We start from the raw sequence: 18,916 nt of genomic DNA, 5'->3' as shown, positions 1-18,916 counted from the left end.
GAGGTTTGGGGATAATTTCATGTTAGTCCATGTTCTCTCAATTTAATCAGTTTACCCCCCGAGCTGTTCAATTTTCCTCAATCGTGTCCAATGTCTCATTTTCCGTCCAATTTGGACGTTAAGTCTGACAAATGAGCCCACTTTAGGGGCTAAAATTGTCATTTCAAAAAAAAAAAAATCCATGGCAAAAACAAAAAAACAAAAAACAAAAAATTTCATCTTCTTCTTCCTTCAGTCCCACTTTGGGTCTCTCTCTCCTCTCTAATCTAACTTGTTCTAACCTCAATTCCTATTTCACCTCCCTTCAAACTCCAAACCCTAGAGTCCCAATCCCCAAACCCTTCTTCCTTTACCTCAAATGGCCATTTCAAGAAGAACAAAAAAATCCGTGACCAAAAAGCCCCAATTTCTCAATCTCTTATACTCGATTCCAATCAGTCTCTCCACTTCATCTCTCAATATCTCCATCTTCAGTTCAAACTTCAAACTCTCTATATCTCGTCATCTCTCATCCGGCAAGGCTTCATCTATATTTCCAAGCTTCATCTGGTCAAGCCTACAAATTTCAAGTATAAGAGCTCCGCCGTCAACAAATTCCTTCTCTGCCACGTCTCGCCCCAAACAACATTGTCGACATACCAACTTCGTTCCTCTCTTCATCTCAAGACTCACTCTTCCAGAACCGAAATCCGGTCAAGGCTTCGTCGATCTGGGTTTGGAGCTTCGACTATTAATCTCATCAAAATCAGCTTTCTTACTCTGGTATTTGGGTTTGTGGGTTGCATGTTTTTGGGGTGGAGATGAACCACTCTCAGCCATGGTTTCAAAATTTCTCAGAGGAATTCAGTTTCTGAGTGTTGTTAGTTTCTGATGGGGCGGTAGTTTGGGGCTGGGGAGGTGTCGGGCCACGACAGCGGCGGAGGAGGTGTGGCCATTCCAGCGACGGACATAACATTAGCTACCTCAAATGAAAGAATCCCTATAGTCTGCTTCTAGGTTTTGGTGTTGGGGTTCTTTGAATACTGAAGTAAAAGAGCAGGCTTTAGAATCGAGCTTACCTAGTTACCCATCTTCAAAATCCAAGGCTCTACAACCATTGCTAAGATCTAAAGCTCCGAGATTCAGGGTCTGAGCTAGAAACTCCATCCAAATATCATGTGTGCAAAATTTAGTGATACCCTTTTGCTTTGGTTACTGATTGAAAGCCTCAGATTGTGCCCAAGGAAAGTGAAATAGTTGGGAATTTCAATGTGTTGGGATTTGGGTATTTGAGAGGTGAGAATGCTTAATCGATTAGAGGGAAAAAGATTGTTTCTTTTTTTGTGTTTTGGGTGAGAGTGGGGGAATCAATCGGTGCTTTGAAGCACATCTCTTTATGTTTTTTCTTTTCTGCTTACAACTGTCACTTGGGTTGGTATTTAAATATTGTGAAAGCTTTATCAAAATGTTTTCAAAATTGGTCCGACTCTCTACATTTTTTGGTGTCTGAATTGATTTTTGTTTCTTTTTGGTTCTGGGGAGGAGGATCAGAGGAAGAGGAAGAAGATGAAGTTTTTTTTTTTTGAAATGACAATTTTAGCCCTTAAAGTGGGCTCCTTTTTTTTTTTTTTTTTTGAGATGAAGGCTCCTTTGTCAGATTTAACGTTCAAATTGGACTGAGAATGAGACATTGAACACTGTTGAGGAAAATCAAACAGCTCGGGGGGTAAACTGATTAAATTGAGAGGACAAATACTAACATGAAATTACCCCCAAATCTCATGGGGGTAAACTGAATTTAATCCAAAAACATAATTCTATCACGAAAAAGCATCATTACAAATAGCACAACCTTCCTAATTCCTACTATGTTGTGACACGAAAATAAATCCGGCGACATTTTGTTTCATTCTGCTACTAGGAGGTTGCGTTCATTTGATCAAGCAAATATGTCGCTTTCCTCACTAGGCCAGACAAGGCACACTGAGTGTGCATACCGGGACAAAGCCCACGCTGTGCTACCCAAAAGTGGTAAGGACTTATTGCTGGAATAGAGCCATATTTTACTATAAGTAAACAACAACAAAATAAAGCTGCCAGATAAACTGGGTCAAGAGACAAAGCCCAAACTAATAAACCAGAAAGATAAAATGGGTCATGGGTCAAAGCCCAGACCCAAACCCCTTCGTGCCTAAGCCTGAGCAGCTGGTTGCAAAATCAAGGCAATCCCATCTCGCTGGCGCCTCACCATAAACAGCCGAGCCACCGTCTTCTACGGTTCTACCTCCCGCCAGCTAGCCACGCCGCCCTTCTTTAGATCGGAACCAAAGCACCCAAATAGATTGGGATCAAAATGATCTGACCTTAACACAGTGAATTACAGCGCTGTCCCCCCGCGATCATCACTAACAGGCGACCTCCGAGCCCGCGTCAGCACCTTGAACCACCGAGCAAGCCCTCCATGCTCCTCACAAGGGCAAGGCGACACCGGCTCCACCTTACTGCCATCCTCCCGCTGCTGCCCTTTGCCGTCAGGCTCCCTGGTGTGCAATGCCATTGCCTCACAACTGCTACTCCGACTGAACCGCCCTTCACCGAACACAATGTCCGTTCTGTCCCATCTAGCAACAACACCGGGAGGGCACGCTACAGGACAGGGAACACTCTCACTCTGCGTTTTCTTTTGTCGCTAGTGTTTTCTCTCTCACAAAAAAAAAATAAAAAAATGCTATTGAGATTAGGGCATAATTTTGCTATGAGAGGATGCTTTTCTCACCCTCTTGCACTTTCCGATCCTATTCAATAAATTTTTATGAAACGAAAATAGGACAAAAATAAAAATGTTGGAAGAGATGACAAGTTCGACTTTTTTCCTAATAGACCAAAACCGAAAATTCTTCAATACACGGCGGTGAACTTGCTCATACAGTCTGAGGGACACGTGGTGCAATATGAGCCGTCCAATACGTGGGGTCAGCAATAAGTCATCTAGGTCATTGATTGAGACTAACCTTTAGTCTGACAGTTAATGTCTGTGTTCTCTGTAGGTAAAAAAAATTTAGAAGGTAAAAAACCAATAAGCTAAAGAAAAGTTGGTTGCCTGGGTTGCTATCTAGTGTGGGAAAGAACCATGAAGCTCAGAGAGGAAGAAGAAGATGGAGATAGAGAGAAACAGATCAGTACCCGACCTGAGTCAGTCCAGATCAACGGCTTTGGTTTAGCTCTGCTATTAGTCTGCCCTCCCTTTTCTAATTGAGTGAGTGGGTTGGCTGCGTACAAACTTCAAACCTCCCTCTGTAGTAGTCATCAATAATAGCCTTGGCTTTAGGTGCTTTGTTTCCACTTTGCGCAACAAAAACAGATTGTTTTGTAATGAAAAAACCGTTTTTGATCTAGCGGTGTTTTCCCAAGATTGACACCCTCCGATCCATGTCTTTATTCTTTTGTCTCTTACTAGCTATTTTCATGATTTGATGATCATTTCATTAAGAAAAATTAAACCTTGTGACAACTAACAACAAAACTTTGTGATTTGAATTTTTGTCATCTTGAATTGAAACCATGAATCCCTTCCTTCCTATATGGAATCTGATCTAGCTATAATTATTAATTCTGTAATTAATTCACTAAATTCTCTAGTTGTTTTGGCTTGGTTTAGCAAATGAACAGAGTCCAAGAAACAACCATGTTTATGTTAGAACTATACATGAAAATAAATATAAATCTATATCCAAATGAATACATGTAGATAGACATTTCTATGCAAAATAGAACTAGGATAGATACAACATCAACAATCCCAGTTTTCCAGAAAATATTGAAACTAGAAGAACATCATACTTACTTGAAGAACTTGACTCATTCATTTTGATCTTCTCCTGATTACACCTTTATAATTCTCCTATAAGTGGATGAGACTGTTTTATGAATGAGAATAAAATGGACGTGTATCAGCAGGGACCAAAACCTGATTATATATGAAGCTTAGCCATGCAGCAAGAAACTGTCATGCCATTCTAATTGCATTTTCAAATTTGTCCAAATCATATTTATCCTCATAACCATATTTATTTGAATTTTAAATCAAAACAGATTAATGAGGTGGACTAACATGATTTAATTAAGTCTGCAACCTCAATTATTGACAATCGAATTCAATACCAGTTACATATATGCATCTATGTCCAACTTGATACAATGTCTTGTTCTTAAGACATCTAACAGTTTAAAGCAGAGACTTCCAGTCCATGTTGGATGCCTTAGACAAAAAGGGTACGGGGCCATGTCACCGAGAAAAAGCGCTGGCTAAGCATTGAGCAAGTGAAGGCCTTGGAGAATAATTTTTATGTGGAGAACAAGCTTGAGCCTGAGAGAAAACTGAAGCTTTTAGAAAATTGAGTTGTCCATGTTATACACTGCAGATCGAGCTGCGGCGGTCGACAGTGTCTAAGTTTGAGCGTCGTGCTGCCGGACTGGAAGCAACAGAGGTCATCGGTGAATCAGATTTTGGTACGTTGAAGCGGGTTTGGGTCGGATCTAAAGCTGACCGTTGATTTCGTCTTAGATATGGGCCCAACTTAGGTCTATAAAGCACTTTGTGTACGCCAAAAAAGAAAATATGAGACTTTTCAAAGAACTAATATATATATATATATATATATATATATATATTTATATATGCAGAAAATTATGGTTAGAAAGTATTACGGTTAAATTTTATTAATCTGAAGTTATATTTTACTTAATTAAAATCTTAAATATATATTATTAAGAGAGTTATTTTGCATAGTCATTTTTAAAAACATAAAAATGTATGATAACTGAAAATATTTTAAAATTCATTAACATGAATTCAATGTTTTAATGATTAAAGTCATTTTCTGAATTTATTTGAATTATTGATATAGTTTAAGCTTATGAGAGTGCGCGATTGAACAATGTGTCAACAAGAGTCACCATTGACATTTGAGTAATTCTATCAATGTGTTTCACAATATGGATCAAGAGCGGAAGAAGGATGACAATGACTAATATTTTTAGTATAAGTACTTCACTTGCATATTATCTCATCCAATAGTCGGATTAATAAATTTATATGTTCACCCACTACCTTGTTGGTTTTGAAATGAAAACTTTTCATGATGACCAATTAACAATTTAAAATATACTAGTGGGAATATTGAATTTTTTAGAGAAATGAAAAATGGGAGATTTGACATTTTATATGTAATTAACTTGTAAATATGCATCATGTGAAAAACATTAGCTCCATATATTAGTAGTTTCTGCCTTGACAAAGGTTGTCAACATCCAAGGCTAAATTTCTTTATAGGTAGCTGAATAATGATAAGTTATTCCCCCTAATTTTCTTACGTGGATTGACAGAGACGAATGACTTTGTTAAAAAGAATTGTGAGGGAGTAACTAAAAGCCTTCTAGTTTGATGTGTATATAGTTTTTTTTTTTTTTTTTTTTGGGTCTGAGATGTGTATATAGTTTTTTTGAAGTAATGAAATTTCATTGATAATAGCGCATGCTAAGAAGGTCATTACATACCCACCCGCTGACACATAACAATGGCCAGAACAAGGCTTCGTGGAGGAGCCACAGTGGTACATAGGATAGTCGACCAACTATATTTGAACTTTTCGCTCACTTATTTAAAGCGAGTCTATAACTATACTAGACATTTACATAGTTTATAAGCTTTACAACCAAAAAAGAAAAAAACCTATATCTTCTCCTTGCCCTTTAAGCTAGGGCTAGGAGGCTTACCTGAACACAGAACGCTCAGGACATCTTCATCTTTGCTTTAGGGGGATTTTAATTTTTGGCTCCCAAAGGTCTTCCTCTCTTCTTTTTTCCACCAGGAAGCTCTACTTGCACAGGTTTGGGCATCATTACCTCTGTAGGCACCAACAGAGCACCAGTTGTCTCTACTAAACCCAGAGATTTTGCACTGAACTTGTAGAGAATTCAGGCATTTTTACCTTCTTGGAGGGTGCAATTGGACTTGTCTTGCCTTCCAGTAAATCAGACATCAGAAATTGTAGCTTTTTAAGAGAAGGAAAGGGTCGGTCTCTCTTAACTTGCTAGTTGGTGTCCACAGGTTTGTAATAATACAAGTGTGGGGATCATGATTCCCCCCCCCTCTAAGAATGGGAGGACTTCCCTTTATAGCTAAAGGAAGTCTCATTCTATTATATATTTCCAATGTGGGACATAATACACATATTTACTTCTCTTGAAGCCTCTTGAAGATCATAGGAGGGTGGCCTCCCTACGAGGTACCGGCCGACCTCCACCATAGCGAGGTAGCTCAGGTGTAGGACTACCGGATGCATGTCGTAGGCGGGATTAACCATGTCGCGGGGCCCACCTATGAGGTCATTGCTTATGCTTGGCGGTATGTAATATAAGTGATATCAACAATTGTTGAGTGGAGCAGGTAAGGATCTGCTGATTAGGGTGGTGGCACAAGGCCTCCCATCTTACGCCATGAGTTGTTTCTTACTACCCAAGGATTTTTGTGACTCCTTACATCAAATGTGTGCAAAGTTTTGGTGGGGAAGCAAGCCTGATAACAGGAAGATACATTAGATGTCCTGGGAACGGCCATGTCGTCCCAAGAATGAAGGGGGTATGGGCTTTCGGGACATGTATATCCATAATCTAGCCTTACTTGCTAAACAGGGGTGGAGGATCTTACGCAACTCTAACTCCTTGGTTGGAAGACTGTTTAAAGCACGTTAGTTCCCTCATACTGATTTCTTATCAGCGACAGCTCCTCGGTGCCCTTAGCTTGCTGGCAGGGTATATTCAAGGCCCGAAATACTTTGCAGAGTGGTGTAAGGTGGCAAGTAGGTGATGGCACTACTGTCAGGATATGGGAGGATGCGTGGATCCCACGACCAACCTTATTCCGGCTTATCATGTTTGCTCCATCTAACTTAATTTGGTCAACGAATTAATACAGAATGGGCAGTGGAACAAGGAGCTGATTGATTATACCTTTGATGAGCATGATGCTCTTATTATCAATTCTATTCCCCTTGTTCTAACTCGGTACCTGACCGTTTGGTTTGGCATTATGATGTCAAAGGTAGGTTTACTACCAACAGTGCTTACAAGTTAGCTGTTGTAGAATTACATCCTCTGTATGCTCACTCTTCTAGTTCGGTTGATAGTGATGATATTTGGAAACATATTTGGGCAGCAAAGGTTCTCGGAAAAATTAAGGTCCATATCTGGAGAGCAGTGTTCTAAAACTCGGCCGCCCAGGCCGCCTAGGCACTGGGCGGCGGCTCTCCGACTCGAGTAATGGAAAATCAGAGCTATTGGGCGGGCTGGAGTTAGGTGGCCGCCTAGGCAGTTTTAGGAGGGTCTAGGTGGATCTGGGCGGATTGGGTTTAGAAACTGCAATTTTTTTCCGGAATCACAAATTCGATCTTCTCTATTCTCAATGAGATCAGATTGTACTCAAGTGGATGAGATCCGCTTTCAAATTTCTAACCCAGAGAGTGAAATCGTGCGATAGAGAGAGAGAGAGAGATTCATGATTTCGATCCAGCTATTGGAGAATGGAGATAGAGAGGGAGAAGCCTTTGAGGTCAACCTGACAGCTTCTATGAGGAAGGCTGCGCAAAGGAGGCCCGAGGGCTTGTTAAGGAATGTGGCAAGGGCAGACGAAGGGGGACGTCAAAACTGTGGTCCGGCGGAAAAACGGAGGGGAGGAGAGCAGGAGGAAGAGAGAGAACCTTGTTTCGTTTTTTGGTGTTTCACGTTTTCTCTTTTTGACTGGGTCTTCCACTCTACCCTAGGTTCCCCTCTTTAATTCATTGATTATGTTTGAATCATCACTGGAAACTTGGAATAAAACTATATTTTAATAGGATATCTTATTATTCTTTTATTATAACTTATAATAAGTCTTCATATATTCATTTAAAGTTTATATATACTCTTATATATATAATTTTATATGATATAAAAATAAATTAAAAATTAAAAAATTAAAAACCGCCTAGGCGCCTGGGCTCTAGTCCCTTGGCCACAGCCCGACTAGCGCCTAGCGATTTTTAGAACCTTGCTGGAGAGCCTGCGCTTCTATCTTACCAACCATTTCTTAGCTTAGAGATCAGAGAGTCTATCTGGAGGCTAGGTGCTTCTTCTGCAATGATGCAGAAGAATCCATTACTCATATTAGTCAGGATTGTGCCTTTATCAAGGATCTGTTCCATTTATTTCTAGCGCTGCAACAGGTTACTTCGGCTCCTTTGGGATCTATGTTGGAATGGTTGCAATTCTGCTGTTCCAATCTTTCCAGTGAAGACTTTGGGTTGTTGCTATTTGTAATCTGGGGTATTTGGAAAGAAAGAAATCAACGTGTATGGTTTGGAAAATTTCACTCTTTGGCTCAGGTTCACTTTCAGGTATTGTCCCTGTTTCAATCCTATAAGGCGGCCACGGCGAGGCACCGGACCAAGACTAATTGCCAGGTCAAACGATGGGCTCCTCCTCCGGCTGGCTGGCTTAAGGCTAACTTCGATGGGGTCTATGATGCGGGTTCCCGCAGGGGAGGACTTGGGGTGGTGGTCCGTGACAGCACAGGCTCTACTGTTGCCGAAATTTGTTATTGCTGTGAGAATGCTCATTCTCCTCTGATAGTGGAGGCCTTAGCTAGCAGATTGGCCTGTAACTTAGCTATTGATCATCAGTTATCTCCACTTGTTTTTGTGTCAGATTGTCTACAGCTAGTGCAAGTTGTCCACGCCGATGGTGAAGATACCTCTGAGATCGGAAGAGTTGTAGATGACATTTCAGTGTCTTTGTTATCTTTGCCTGGCTCTTGCTTTAGGCACATATACAGGGAATCTAATAAGGTTACCCTTAAGTTAGCGCATAGTTCTCTGGCTTCGGGTTTGCAAGTTTCTTGGAGTGGGAATGTCCCTCCGGCACTTGATGATCTTCTTTGTAATACCTAGTTCATCAATAAAAGTTTGTCGTCTTTCAGGTCAAAAAAAAAAAAAAAAACTTCTTTCAATATTTTCAACCAATTTGTTTTTTTTTTTTTTTGATATGTCCAACCAATTTGGTTGCTTGCTAATTCTTCATGTTGACTACAATTATTATATCTGTTATTGAGGTTCACGTATGATCTTAAAGAGACGTCGATTGTATTATGAAGACTAGAATAACATTTAACTTATAAGAAATTATTTAATTAATATTTTGACATATAAAATATTTAATTCTTATTTTATTTTTGTGGACTCTTCTTTGTTTGTTTTTATTTATTTATTAATGAGGAGGGATCCGGAAGTTTGATGACAAAAAAATGTAGGGGGTGTGCATTGAGTAATTGAGGATGTGTATATAAAACTTCTCAGGAAACAAATAATTAGTGACCTTATGGCTAATAAAACATTCAAATATATGTTATTAACCCTTGAATGTAATTAGGGCATCATTTTGCTGTGAGGATGCTTTTCTCACCCTCTTGTACTTGCCGATCCTATTCAATAAATTTTTATGAAACGAAAATAGGACAAAAATGAAAATGTTGGAAGCAAAGAGCAAACAAAAACACGAGGGTCGGATACTTGGATTTGTTTGCAATCAAGTTGAATACAGGTTGCCGCTACCAAACCCCACGTCTTCACCAGCAACAAACAAAACCCACGCTCAATTTGCTCACTCCGCCAACTCCAACACCGAAACATGTTTATGAACAAACAACAATCCTAACAAGTATCCCACACCCACTTCTCTATCTCTCCGTCCTTTCCCTTCAACCATGACCCTCTTCCTTCCCAATTCTTTTCATCTTCTATTCCTCCCACATCCTTAGCCTCCCATCCCATCCACACTTGAGCATCCAATTCTGATATTCCAAAAAAAGGAAAAAAAATTTCATTCTTTTGATTCTTTGGCTTTGATTAGTTCTTGGGAGCTCAACTCTGCGTTCTGGGTCTTGTTCAAATTCTGGTTTTGGTGCTATGGCGCTTGAGTCTTCAATTCTAAGCCCGCCCAGATTCATTTCTGGTTCGAAATCATTGAGTTTCTTGTATTACCATAAGCAGAAAAATTTCCCCACCAAGGTTTTGGTGCAAAGTAATCGATACCCATTTCGATTGGCGTCGAATTGCATTGGCACTAGCGATTTTGGGAGGTTCTTAGGTCCAAGATGCGAAGGAGTCGACTTGTTTGCTAATAGAGCTCGTTTGAGAGCTGTAGGTAAAGATAGTGAGAGTTCTAGTGGTACAAATGCTGTTTCGGGTTCAAGTTTTGATTTTGTTAGGGTAATGGTGAAGTGTGGAGTCGTTTTAGCAGCTATGGTTTGTGGGGTTTTGGTGTATGGGGCTAGGAGAGCTTTTGCTGTGGAGGGTGTGGTCAATGCAAGCTATGGGGTTGTTGACAAGTGCATGTTGATGTTCAGAAATGCTTGGCCGAAGACGCTGCTGCTTCTTCAGGTTTTTAAAGAGCAGGGTTTGATTTTGGCGGCGCTTTTGGGTCTCTCGGCTTTTTTCTCAATGGCAGAGACTTCGATTACCACGCTATGGCCTTGGAAGGTATGAACTTTATGTGTTTTGGCATTAGAATCTTGGAAGCATGCGAATGATCTAAACAATTATGATTTGGAAGAATGTGAGTCAACTAACCTATTAGAATCTGCAGTTAGCACATTATGCCTTGGAATGTATGAGCTTTATAGGTTTTGGCCTTCTGGGTGCCTGTATCTAAATAATGTGTTGTCTTTGAAATGTATCATTATCCAGTGAATTTACACACATTAGAATCTTCATAAGCAGGGCAATGATCCAAATTGATTTGAAAGAATCTGAGTGATCTAACCTTGTAGAATCTTCAACAAAGATTACTTAATTGATATTAATTTGTGTCAGGTGCGTGAGTTGGCTGAGAAAGAGCCTGAAAATGGTGTCTTCAGATTGCTTCGCAATGATGTGACTCGGTTCTTGACAACCATACTGATTGGCACAACGTACTTTCCTTCTCATAATTGTTGGCATTTGTCTTTCCTTTCTTTCATCATGAAGTTGAACATTTCTTTCTTATTGTAGAATTTACTTGTGTACTCAGTGTTGTCAATATTGGAGCAACTGCTTTAGTTACAGAGGCTGCAACAGCGATATTTGGTGAAGCTGGTGTTAGTGCAGCAACTGGAGTAATGACTGTATGTCTCATTTTCCCTGCTTGATATGATACAGGGTTGGAGGTTTTAAAGTTTGTTTGTGACAAACTGGGTACTGGTCAGTTTAAGTTTTTGTGGTCCTTATATCATAGATATTTTTTATGATCAAGCTTCTAATGTTGAAAATGCCAATAACTTGTACCGTGTCCTATATCAGTAATCTCGTAAGACACAACCGGGTATAATATATTTGGTATCTGGAGCGGACACCGAAGAGATGTTCTTTCATTTATGACTGAGTAGGGTATTTACTGTAAGCAATCTCAAGATTGATCAAATTCGCTGGACGTCTTATCGAGTGCCAGATGTTAATGTTATATAAATTGGGTGTTGAGACTGAAATTTTGTTAAAATGCAAAATCAGTGTTCTGTTTTGTCCTCTCCTCACTTGTTAGGGAAGGCCATGACATATGAGGAAATACTGTTTGTATGGAACTGATATCTAATAATGCTAATGATGCAAGGTTCTTATTTTGCTCCTCACCGAAATAACTCCCAAAAGTGTTGCTGTTCACAATCCCACAGAAGTTGCTAGGTTTGTGGTAAGTTAGATTCTTTCTCTAACTTTAACTAAGTTCCACATGTGAATACTAGTTAGACGTCCCTGCCTTTTGGTATAGTATCTTTGTGCTTAACTTCTGTTACTCCTGCCTGCCTTGCTTAATTCAACGTGTATTGGTTTAATGCCTCTAGGTTAGGCCGGTGGCTTGGCTTTCATTGGTACTATATCCTGTCGGAAGAGTTGTTACATATCTATCAATGGGGATGCTGAAAATTCTAGGGTTGAAAGGAAGAAGGTTTTCTTTTGAATACTCAAGTCTGAATTATCCTCAACTTCTATTTTATTTGTATTTATTTTCTTGTTGGTTTTCAATCAGTGAACCATATGTTACTGAAGAGGAGTTAAAACTGATGTTGCGAGGGGCAGAGTTAAGTGGGGCAATAGAGGAGGAAGAACAGGTACTCCAATAGCTTTAGTTCTATCTGCTGAAGTATTTATTGCTTTGGTAATTCCAACTACTAAACCATAATTGCTGTTTTTGAATGCTAATAGTGAAGAAATTCAATCAATGTCATACAAGCTATCAGTTTAAAATTCAGTGCTTCTGCCATCAAGTATCCTGTAGTTGCATCCATAATTTTTATATCTATATATGTGAGACAGTTATTATTTCCCGAATAACGTTGTTATATTGTGTGAGTTAAGGTCCTGCTGTATATGGAGAGAATAAAAACTTAGGGGTGGATGTGGGATATCAAAGCATTTGTATTGAAACTCTGCGGAGGGTAGTCTTAGTACAAATGCGATGATACTTTAAAGAGGATGTAATCTCTAGATCCCTCACATGTACATGTGTGTACATACATATATTTCTTTTGGTACAACCATACACATACATCTTATCGGCAGTGATGCTTTTGTCTCCTTTGAAGCTTGAAATGGCTACAGCTTCATTTGCTAACTAGTTCAATAATGTGTTCTCTCTGCTGGCTGGTGTGTGTGTGTGTGTGTGTAACTTTATGTAAGATGTACTTTTTGGTAAATACAAAATCTTTTGCAGGATATGATTGAAAATGTGTTGGAGATTAAAGATACGCACGTTAGAGAGGTGATGACACCTCTTGTAGATGTAGTTGCAATTGATGGCAGTGCAACGCTAATTGATTTTCACGACTTGTGGGTGACTCATCAATATTCAAGGTAAGCAAGGACCTTTCTTTTTAATAATTTTTATTTTCATTATTATTATATTTTTCCAAGAAGATTTATACACCTTATTTTGCTTGTTAGGTTAGGTAGGATTAATTGATGCAGTGAATATTCCTTGATGCCTATATGTTGATAATATTTTGAACTTTCTTGTAGGGTGCCTGTTTTTGAGCAGCGTGTTGATAACATTGTAGGCATTGCATATGCAATGGATCTCCTGGATTATGTTCAGAAGGTGAGATTTTTGTACTCCTATTTTCCCTTTGTGGTTAGTATATTCTTTGTCTCTTGATTGTATGTAACAATCTCATGTGCAGAAATGTAATTATGTTTAATTTTGAAGGGTGAGCTACTAGAGAGTACTACTGTTGGGGATATGGCTCAGAAACCTGGTTACTTTGTGCCGGGTAAGCTTTAATTTTGTATTCATTACAGAAAAAATTCCCGTCATATTCTTTACGAATGAAACCATTTTTGAAATGAAATGATATCACTGGAATTGAAGTTGCTGGGTCGTTGTTGCATAATTGCTCATGTGCTTAGGTGATGTCTTTAACCTTTAGGCAAATCCAGCAAACCATCTGTTGTCACCTACAATGTTCTTTTTTTATTTATTTATTTATTTTCTTTTAAGGCGTGCACTAAGCCCAAAAGAAACACTTACCAATCACTAGCCTTGACTTTACCAAGTCATTCAAACCAATAGAATAGCCTAGCAGGTATATCATCAGTTGTGTCCAAGACTCTGGACCCTGCTCAAGAGTGTTCCCCATGTGTGCCCCATGTGTGCAAGTCCATCAGCAGAGAATTTTATTCTCTATGCACATGATTCACCTGACCATCATCGTCATGCCAGTCTTCTACATTGAATTCCAAACTGATTTATTTGTTATAAACTTATAGTTCATATAAATCAGAATTTGGAGAAGTCAGTAGGCAGACTGGAACTGATGTCACACAATGATAGTAGGCAGGACTCACAAAGTTATCCCTCCTCTACTTTGATCAATGTGAACTTTTATATTTAATGTAATGTGAAGTTTATGTTAGACATCCCTGCAAGCAACATAAGGTTGTTATAGTCAAAGCTATCTGGAAATTTGAAACTCTTGTTTCTTGGTTGGTGTCATTCAAAATTTCTGTTGTGCCAATTTCAGCACTACTTAACCACCATAAGCACTATTCCTTTTGTGATATGCAAACATTTTTTCTTTAATCAGATTCATGCTAAATGAGTCTAATCGACATTCATGCTGCCAACTCTAGCCATGTGGTCTTGCTTTTCAGTTTTACTTTGTGCACACCTGAGTATCTGAACCTCGATACTAGTCATGCTAAATGAGTCTAATCCCACATTCATACTGCCAAACTCTAGCAATGTGGTTATGCTTCTCAGTTCTACTTTGCGCGCACCTGAGTATCTGAACTTCAATACTAGTCGTGCCTTAACTGCAGGCATTTGTCTGTTTTTGTCTGGAACATCTTGCACCATCTGGTATGTAATTTTCAAATGTATTAAGTAGTATGATTCATTTTGCAGATTCAATGTCAGTCTGGAATCTTCTTAGAGAATTCCGCATTCGGAAGGTTCACATGGCTGTGGTTCTCAACGAATATGGTGGAACTGTAGGGGTATGTTATGTCGTCATTTTAGTTTATTATGTCCAATGCTGCTGTTAAAATTTCAACAAGTTACGCAACCTGCCTCCTAAGTTGTTTTGTGGTGAAACAGATAATTACCCTAGAAGATGTGGTGGAGGAAATTGTTGGTGAAATATTTGATGAAAATGATTCCAAGGTATGGTCTTTTGTCTACCTCTCTGATATGTCGTTGACAATAGAAGCGGCAAAGGGCACAACCCATAGACACAACTAATTTACAAAACAATTAGATGTAAACAATTGAACAAATTTTTTGGTCCCAGAAAATTTATGGTTAAGATATGAGCCTTCCTTTTTATAGGGAAAGTAAATGAGCCTTCACTCCATACACACAAAACTATGGTTTATTGCTTTTGGGATTGTATTAAGGATCTTATTATAAGGATTTAATTAGACTCTTATTTCAACAGTAGGAGGTTTTATGATGAAGATTTAAATTGTCGGTTTAAGTTTAAATACTGATCCAATGATGGAATCAGCGTATTTATTTAATCCTTCATAAGGTCCTTATTGGAGAATCCCCCTAGTAATCATGGTGTTAATATTTTGACGGAATCAGCTGTTGTACTTCTGACTGGTTGATAACTTACCATTTTCGTACTTATTGAAATTGTTGATTCTGGAACAGGAGGAGATTCAGAAAAAAACTGGCTACATCGTAATGCGTGCAGAGGGAGTATTTGATGTGGATGCAAACACATCAATAGACCAGCTCTCTGAAGATCTAAATGTGAAAATGCCCGAGGTATTTATCCTTTTGAGTTCTAAATACTGAGTATTGGTCTTGAAATCTATATATAGGTATACCATTTCCGTTTGTGGCATTTGTTCGTCTGCTTATATTGGCTCTGAACATTAGTTTCTAGTTCCTACTCTATTCATAATGGATAATGCTAAAGAGACCACATTTTAACTACAGTTGAGGTGTATATAGCTTGTGCATTCTTGTTGCAAAATTGTATTGGAACAAAATACAACTAGAACATCAGATAAAGTTTTGATGTTTTTTACTGTTTACAAGTAGAACTATGTTAGAAAGCACCTAGGAGGCACAGTGCATTACATTGTCAAGGCTTCCATGGTCCAGTAGTTCCTCGATAATTCATTGTCACTGAGCTCAAGAACCATATATTCGATGTCTTTGAAGGCTCTCTGGTTTTATTTAAGCCAAGTAGTCCATAAACACACAGAGGCAGAAGCCTTTTATATCTTGTACATCTGTGAGGAAGCAAAGTTCTCAGGCCATCCTAATAGCAGAAACTTGCAACAGAATGGGGGAGAAAGGGAAAAAAACAACAATTCCAAACCCCACTACACAGCGAACAATCAAGGGCCTATTGCATCTTCAGTGTCTATGCTATGTTTAGATTGTAGTTTTGCTTTCTTTGTTTCAAACTAAAATCGTGAAATTCATAACACTGGGACCAAAAGCACAGTTGTCCAAACCATCAAGTAATCCACAGCATCCACCTTAGGCTTGTGCAAGCAGCAAAGCTGAACAATAATCATTGGTTAAAACCTTCTGATGAATAGTTATCCACATTGATGTAGCATCTCTTTTCGATGGTTGATCGATCTTATATATGTAGCTGTTGATTTAAATTTAAAGAGCACAAGTTATGCAATGGATACACATTTTAATAGTTTACTTGCATGGTTTATACTCTCGTTATAGTTAGGCTTAATTGCCAATATGCTTCCTGAACTTGGCCATATTTGTCAATTTGCACCTCGAACTTGGAATTGTGAAAATCAGCACATTTTACTTGGCAGAAATCGTCAATTTATACCCTCTCTACCTAATTAGGGATTTCTCATCCATAATTCCGTTGAATTAAGGATTCTCCATCCATAATTGCTTCAATTCACACTCCATTGAATTAAGGATTTTCCATCCATCTTTTCAATCATCTTATTTTCTTTTTCTTCTAAAATGTTTTGCAAAATTATTTGATTTTCTTTATTTTTTATTTATAATCTTTAGTTTGTCATGTGGTTGGTAGTCACATTGGCAAACAAATAGATCCTATAAGTGCGGAAGTGCCACATCGTTTTGACAGAGAGGGTGAAAATTGACAATTTATGCCAAGTAAATATGTTGGTTATTTTAATTGCAAGTTTGGGGTGCAAATCGACAATTATGACCCAGTTCAGGGGGCATATTACTGGGTCATAATTGCACTTGAGCCTGATAATTATGATTATGAACAAGACTGAACTGCAGTATTACAAAACCTTGTAAATGTCTGCTCAATGTTGATTAGCAGAGCATAACATATACAGAAAGTGTTTATTTTTTCCCGTTCTGATGTGTTTTCTTTTTCAATATGAACCAGGTTATATGGATTCACATACTCCATCAATTGCTCTATGCAAAGCTGCACATTGACCTCTCACTTTTCACTTGATGTTTGCAGGGTCATCAATATGAGACGGTATCAGGATTTATATGTGAAGCATTTGGATATATTCCAAGGACGGGTGAGAGCATCAAAGTAGTTCTTGAAAAGGAAAATGAAGAGGAGAATGATGAATCCAAATCCGAGAAGCAGGAGAAAAAAGAAAAGCACCAAATATTTAAACTTGAGGTACGATGTTGACTATCTTGCTATATATAAATGCAAATCCATTACATGTTGCAGACATAGTTGAGTGCCATTTCAACAATAGTCTTGCATGTGTTTAGATGATCTTCAGATGGCCAATGATTATTGCAGATGCCATAAATAACTAGCATTTCCATCATAACCCTAATGCCAATTCCCAGTGCCACCACAGCATTTTCTACAAAACCTGGGTAGAATCTCGTTCAGTGCCTTGTGTTCTGAGACTAAGCCTCATCCAAACCCAATTTTCTTGCTTATACAAAACTTATACTAAACAGAGTAATGGATGATTTATTTATTTATTTTTTTAAAAAAATTAACAGAAGGGTGTGCTTGGGGGAAATAAAAGCTAGGGTAGTAGATTGACAATTTATTATTCCGACTATTGAGCCTAGAAAGCAATATTAAGACTAATATTGTCTTGAATGCAGATTCTAGCTGGAAATGCCAGAAAGGTTGGTGCTGTTCGATTTGAAAGGTTAGAAAATGATACTGCTACATTGGAGACCAAGGAGGTTGCCCGCTTGGTTCCCAAAATCGTGAAAAGGAAGTCCAGTAGTGGTCACGACTCAGATGGTGGAGAATATGATGAAGATTCATTCCAGAAGAGACCACATCTTGAAATATCTGATGAGCATGAAGACACTGTTGATAATCTCAGTAGACATTAGTTGAATTACTCCTGTTTCCATTTTTTTTCCGGAATCCATAGAAGAGCAAAAATTGAGAACACAAATAACGAGAGTCAGGAAGGAATGCAGTAAAGAAATCTTTATTTAAATTTTCAACATCCGAAGATTTTCAGTTGCCTCTTGTAATACATGTTTGTTATATATGCGAAGTGCGGTTTTTTGATGTCAAAATTGGTTAAGTTGGTGGTAGGCAGTCTTCAGGGAGATAGACTAGGTAGAGGGACCAATTCAAAAGCAAGGATGTTTAGCTCTCTTATGATGTGATGGATTGATCCTCCAATTTTGTTATTGGCCTTGAGCTCCCTCTATTTCTTTTTCTACTTTTATTTATTTATTTATTTGTTATTTTGTTTTAATTTTTGTAAAGATTCCTACCCTTGTTAGATCAAATTTGGATTAGGGGATAATTACCAAGGAAATGTTTGCTACAATGAATGAAACTCAAAGCACCTAATACAATTCGCAAATCTGAAACAAAAGAAAAATTAGAAAATTAGAAAACTACCACCTGCTGATCACCAACCACACCAAGTTCTAGATTCAAATCCTTCAAAATTTGAGAAACTAAACAGAGAGAAAACTGAACACGCTTTAACTGGAGTCTCCTAGATTTCACAGAATAAGCACCTCCAAGCCGTATACATATAGAGGGATCTCTATCTTGTAAATTTGTAACCCTAGTCTTGAGGAGGTGGCATGGTTCTTCCTACCGATAAATTTGTGCATTGTGATTTTCCTTAGAGACTGGGAGGCGGGAGCGTTCCTCAGAAGAGTCATAGGTTCTTTCAATACTCATCAGGCAATATATTATTATATATACATGAGGATTCCACTCAGTCCAGTGACTTCTTTTAGGATTGAAATGTCAGTTACATAATATTTCAGATATTTTTGACAAGAAACGATTACCAAAAGGGCAAAATAAAATTATATCAGGACATGTTTATTATCTTTCTTTCATGACTACATTGCAAAAGAAAAATCTCCTAGGTTGGAAGGTGCAGAAACGAGATGGTGATTTTGATAAATTATGAGCTCCGTCCAGATCCTCACA

The 18,916-nt window shown here is 38.4% G+C and overlaps 1 protein-coding gene across 1 annotated transcript; it reads left to right on the top strand.

Moving 5' to 3' along the window:
* Positions 1-9,587: 9,587 nt before the first annotated feature.
* Positions 9,588-18,033, top strand: LOC112166041 (DUF21 domain-containing protein At1g55930, chloroplastic). The gene is made up of 14 exons (XM_024302793.2): positions 9,588-10,550; positions 10,884-10,981; positions 11,080-11,173; positions 11,656-11,733; positions 11,885-11,988; positions 12,070-12,151; positions 12,754-12,893; positions 13,059-13,137; positions 13,246-13,309; positions 14,443-14,534; positions 14,635-14,700; positions 15,193-15,309; positions 16,982-17,152; positions 17,602-18,033. Exons 1-14 carry the CDS (start codon positions 9,978-9,980, stop codon positions 17,839-17,841), a joined length of 1,998 nt encoding a protein of 665 aa, XP_024158561.1. The 5' UTR covers positions 9,588-9,977; the 3' UTR covers positions 17,842-18,033.
* Positions 18,034-18,916: the final 883 nt, after the last annotated feature.

The sequence above is a fragment of the Rosa chinensis genome, chromosome 5 (genome assembly GCF_002994745.2).
Source record: "Rosa chinensis cultivar Old Blush chromosome 5, RchiOBHm-V2, whole genome shotgun sequence".
NCBI lineage: Eukaryota > Viridiplantae > Streptophyta > Magnoliopsida > Rosales > Rosaceae > Rosa > Rosa chinensis.
This window is presented reverse-complemented; position numbering and strand designations above follow the sequence as displayed.

What these genes read in the sequence shown, in the direction of transcription:
- LOC112166041 (XM_024302793.2), top strand. Translation starts at nt 9,978, where the DNA reads ATGGCGCTTGAGTCTTCAATTCTAAGCCCGCCCAGATTCATTTCTGGT. An exon ending in CAGAAGTTGCTAGGTTTGTG is followed by an intron (nt 11,734 to 11,884) that starts GTAAGTTAGATT and finishes TAATGCCTCTAG; the next exon opens with GTTAGGCCGGTGGCTTGGCT. An exon ending in ACCAAATATTTAAACTTGAG is followed by an intron (nt 17,153 to 17,601) that starts GTACGATGTTGA and finishes TCTTGAATGCAG; the next exon opens with ATTCTAGCTGGAAATGCCAG.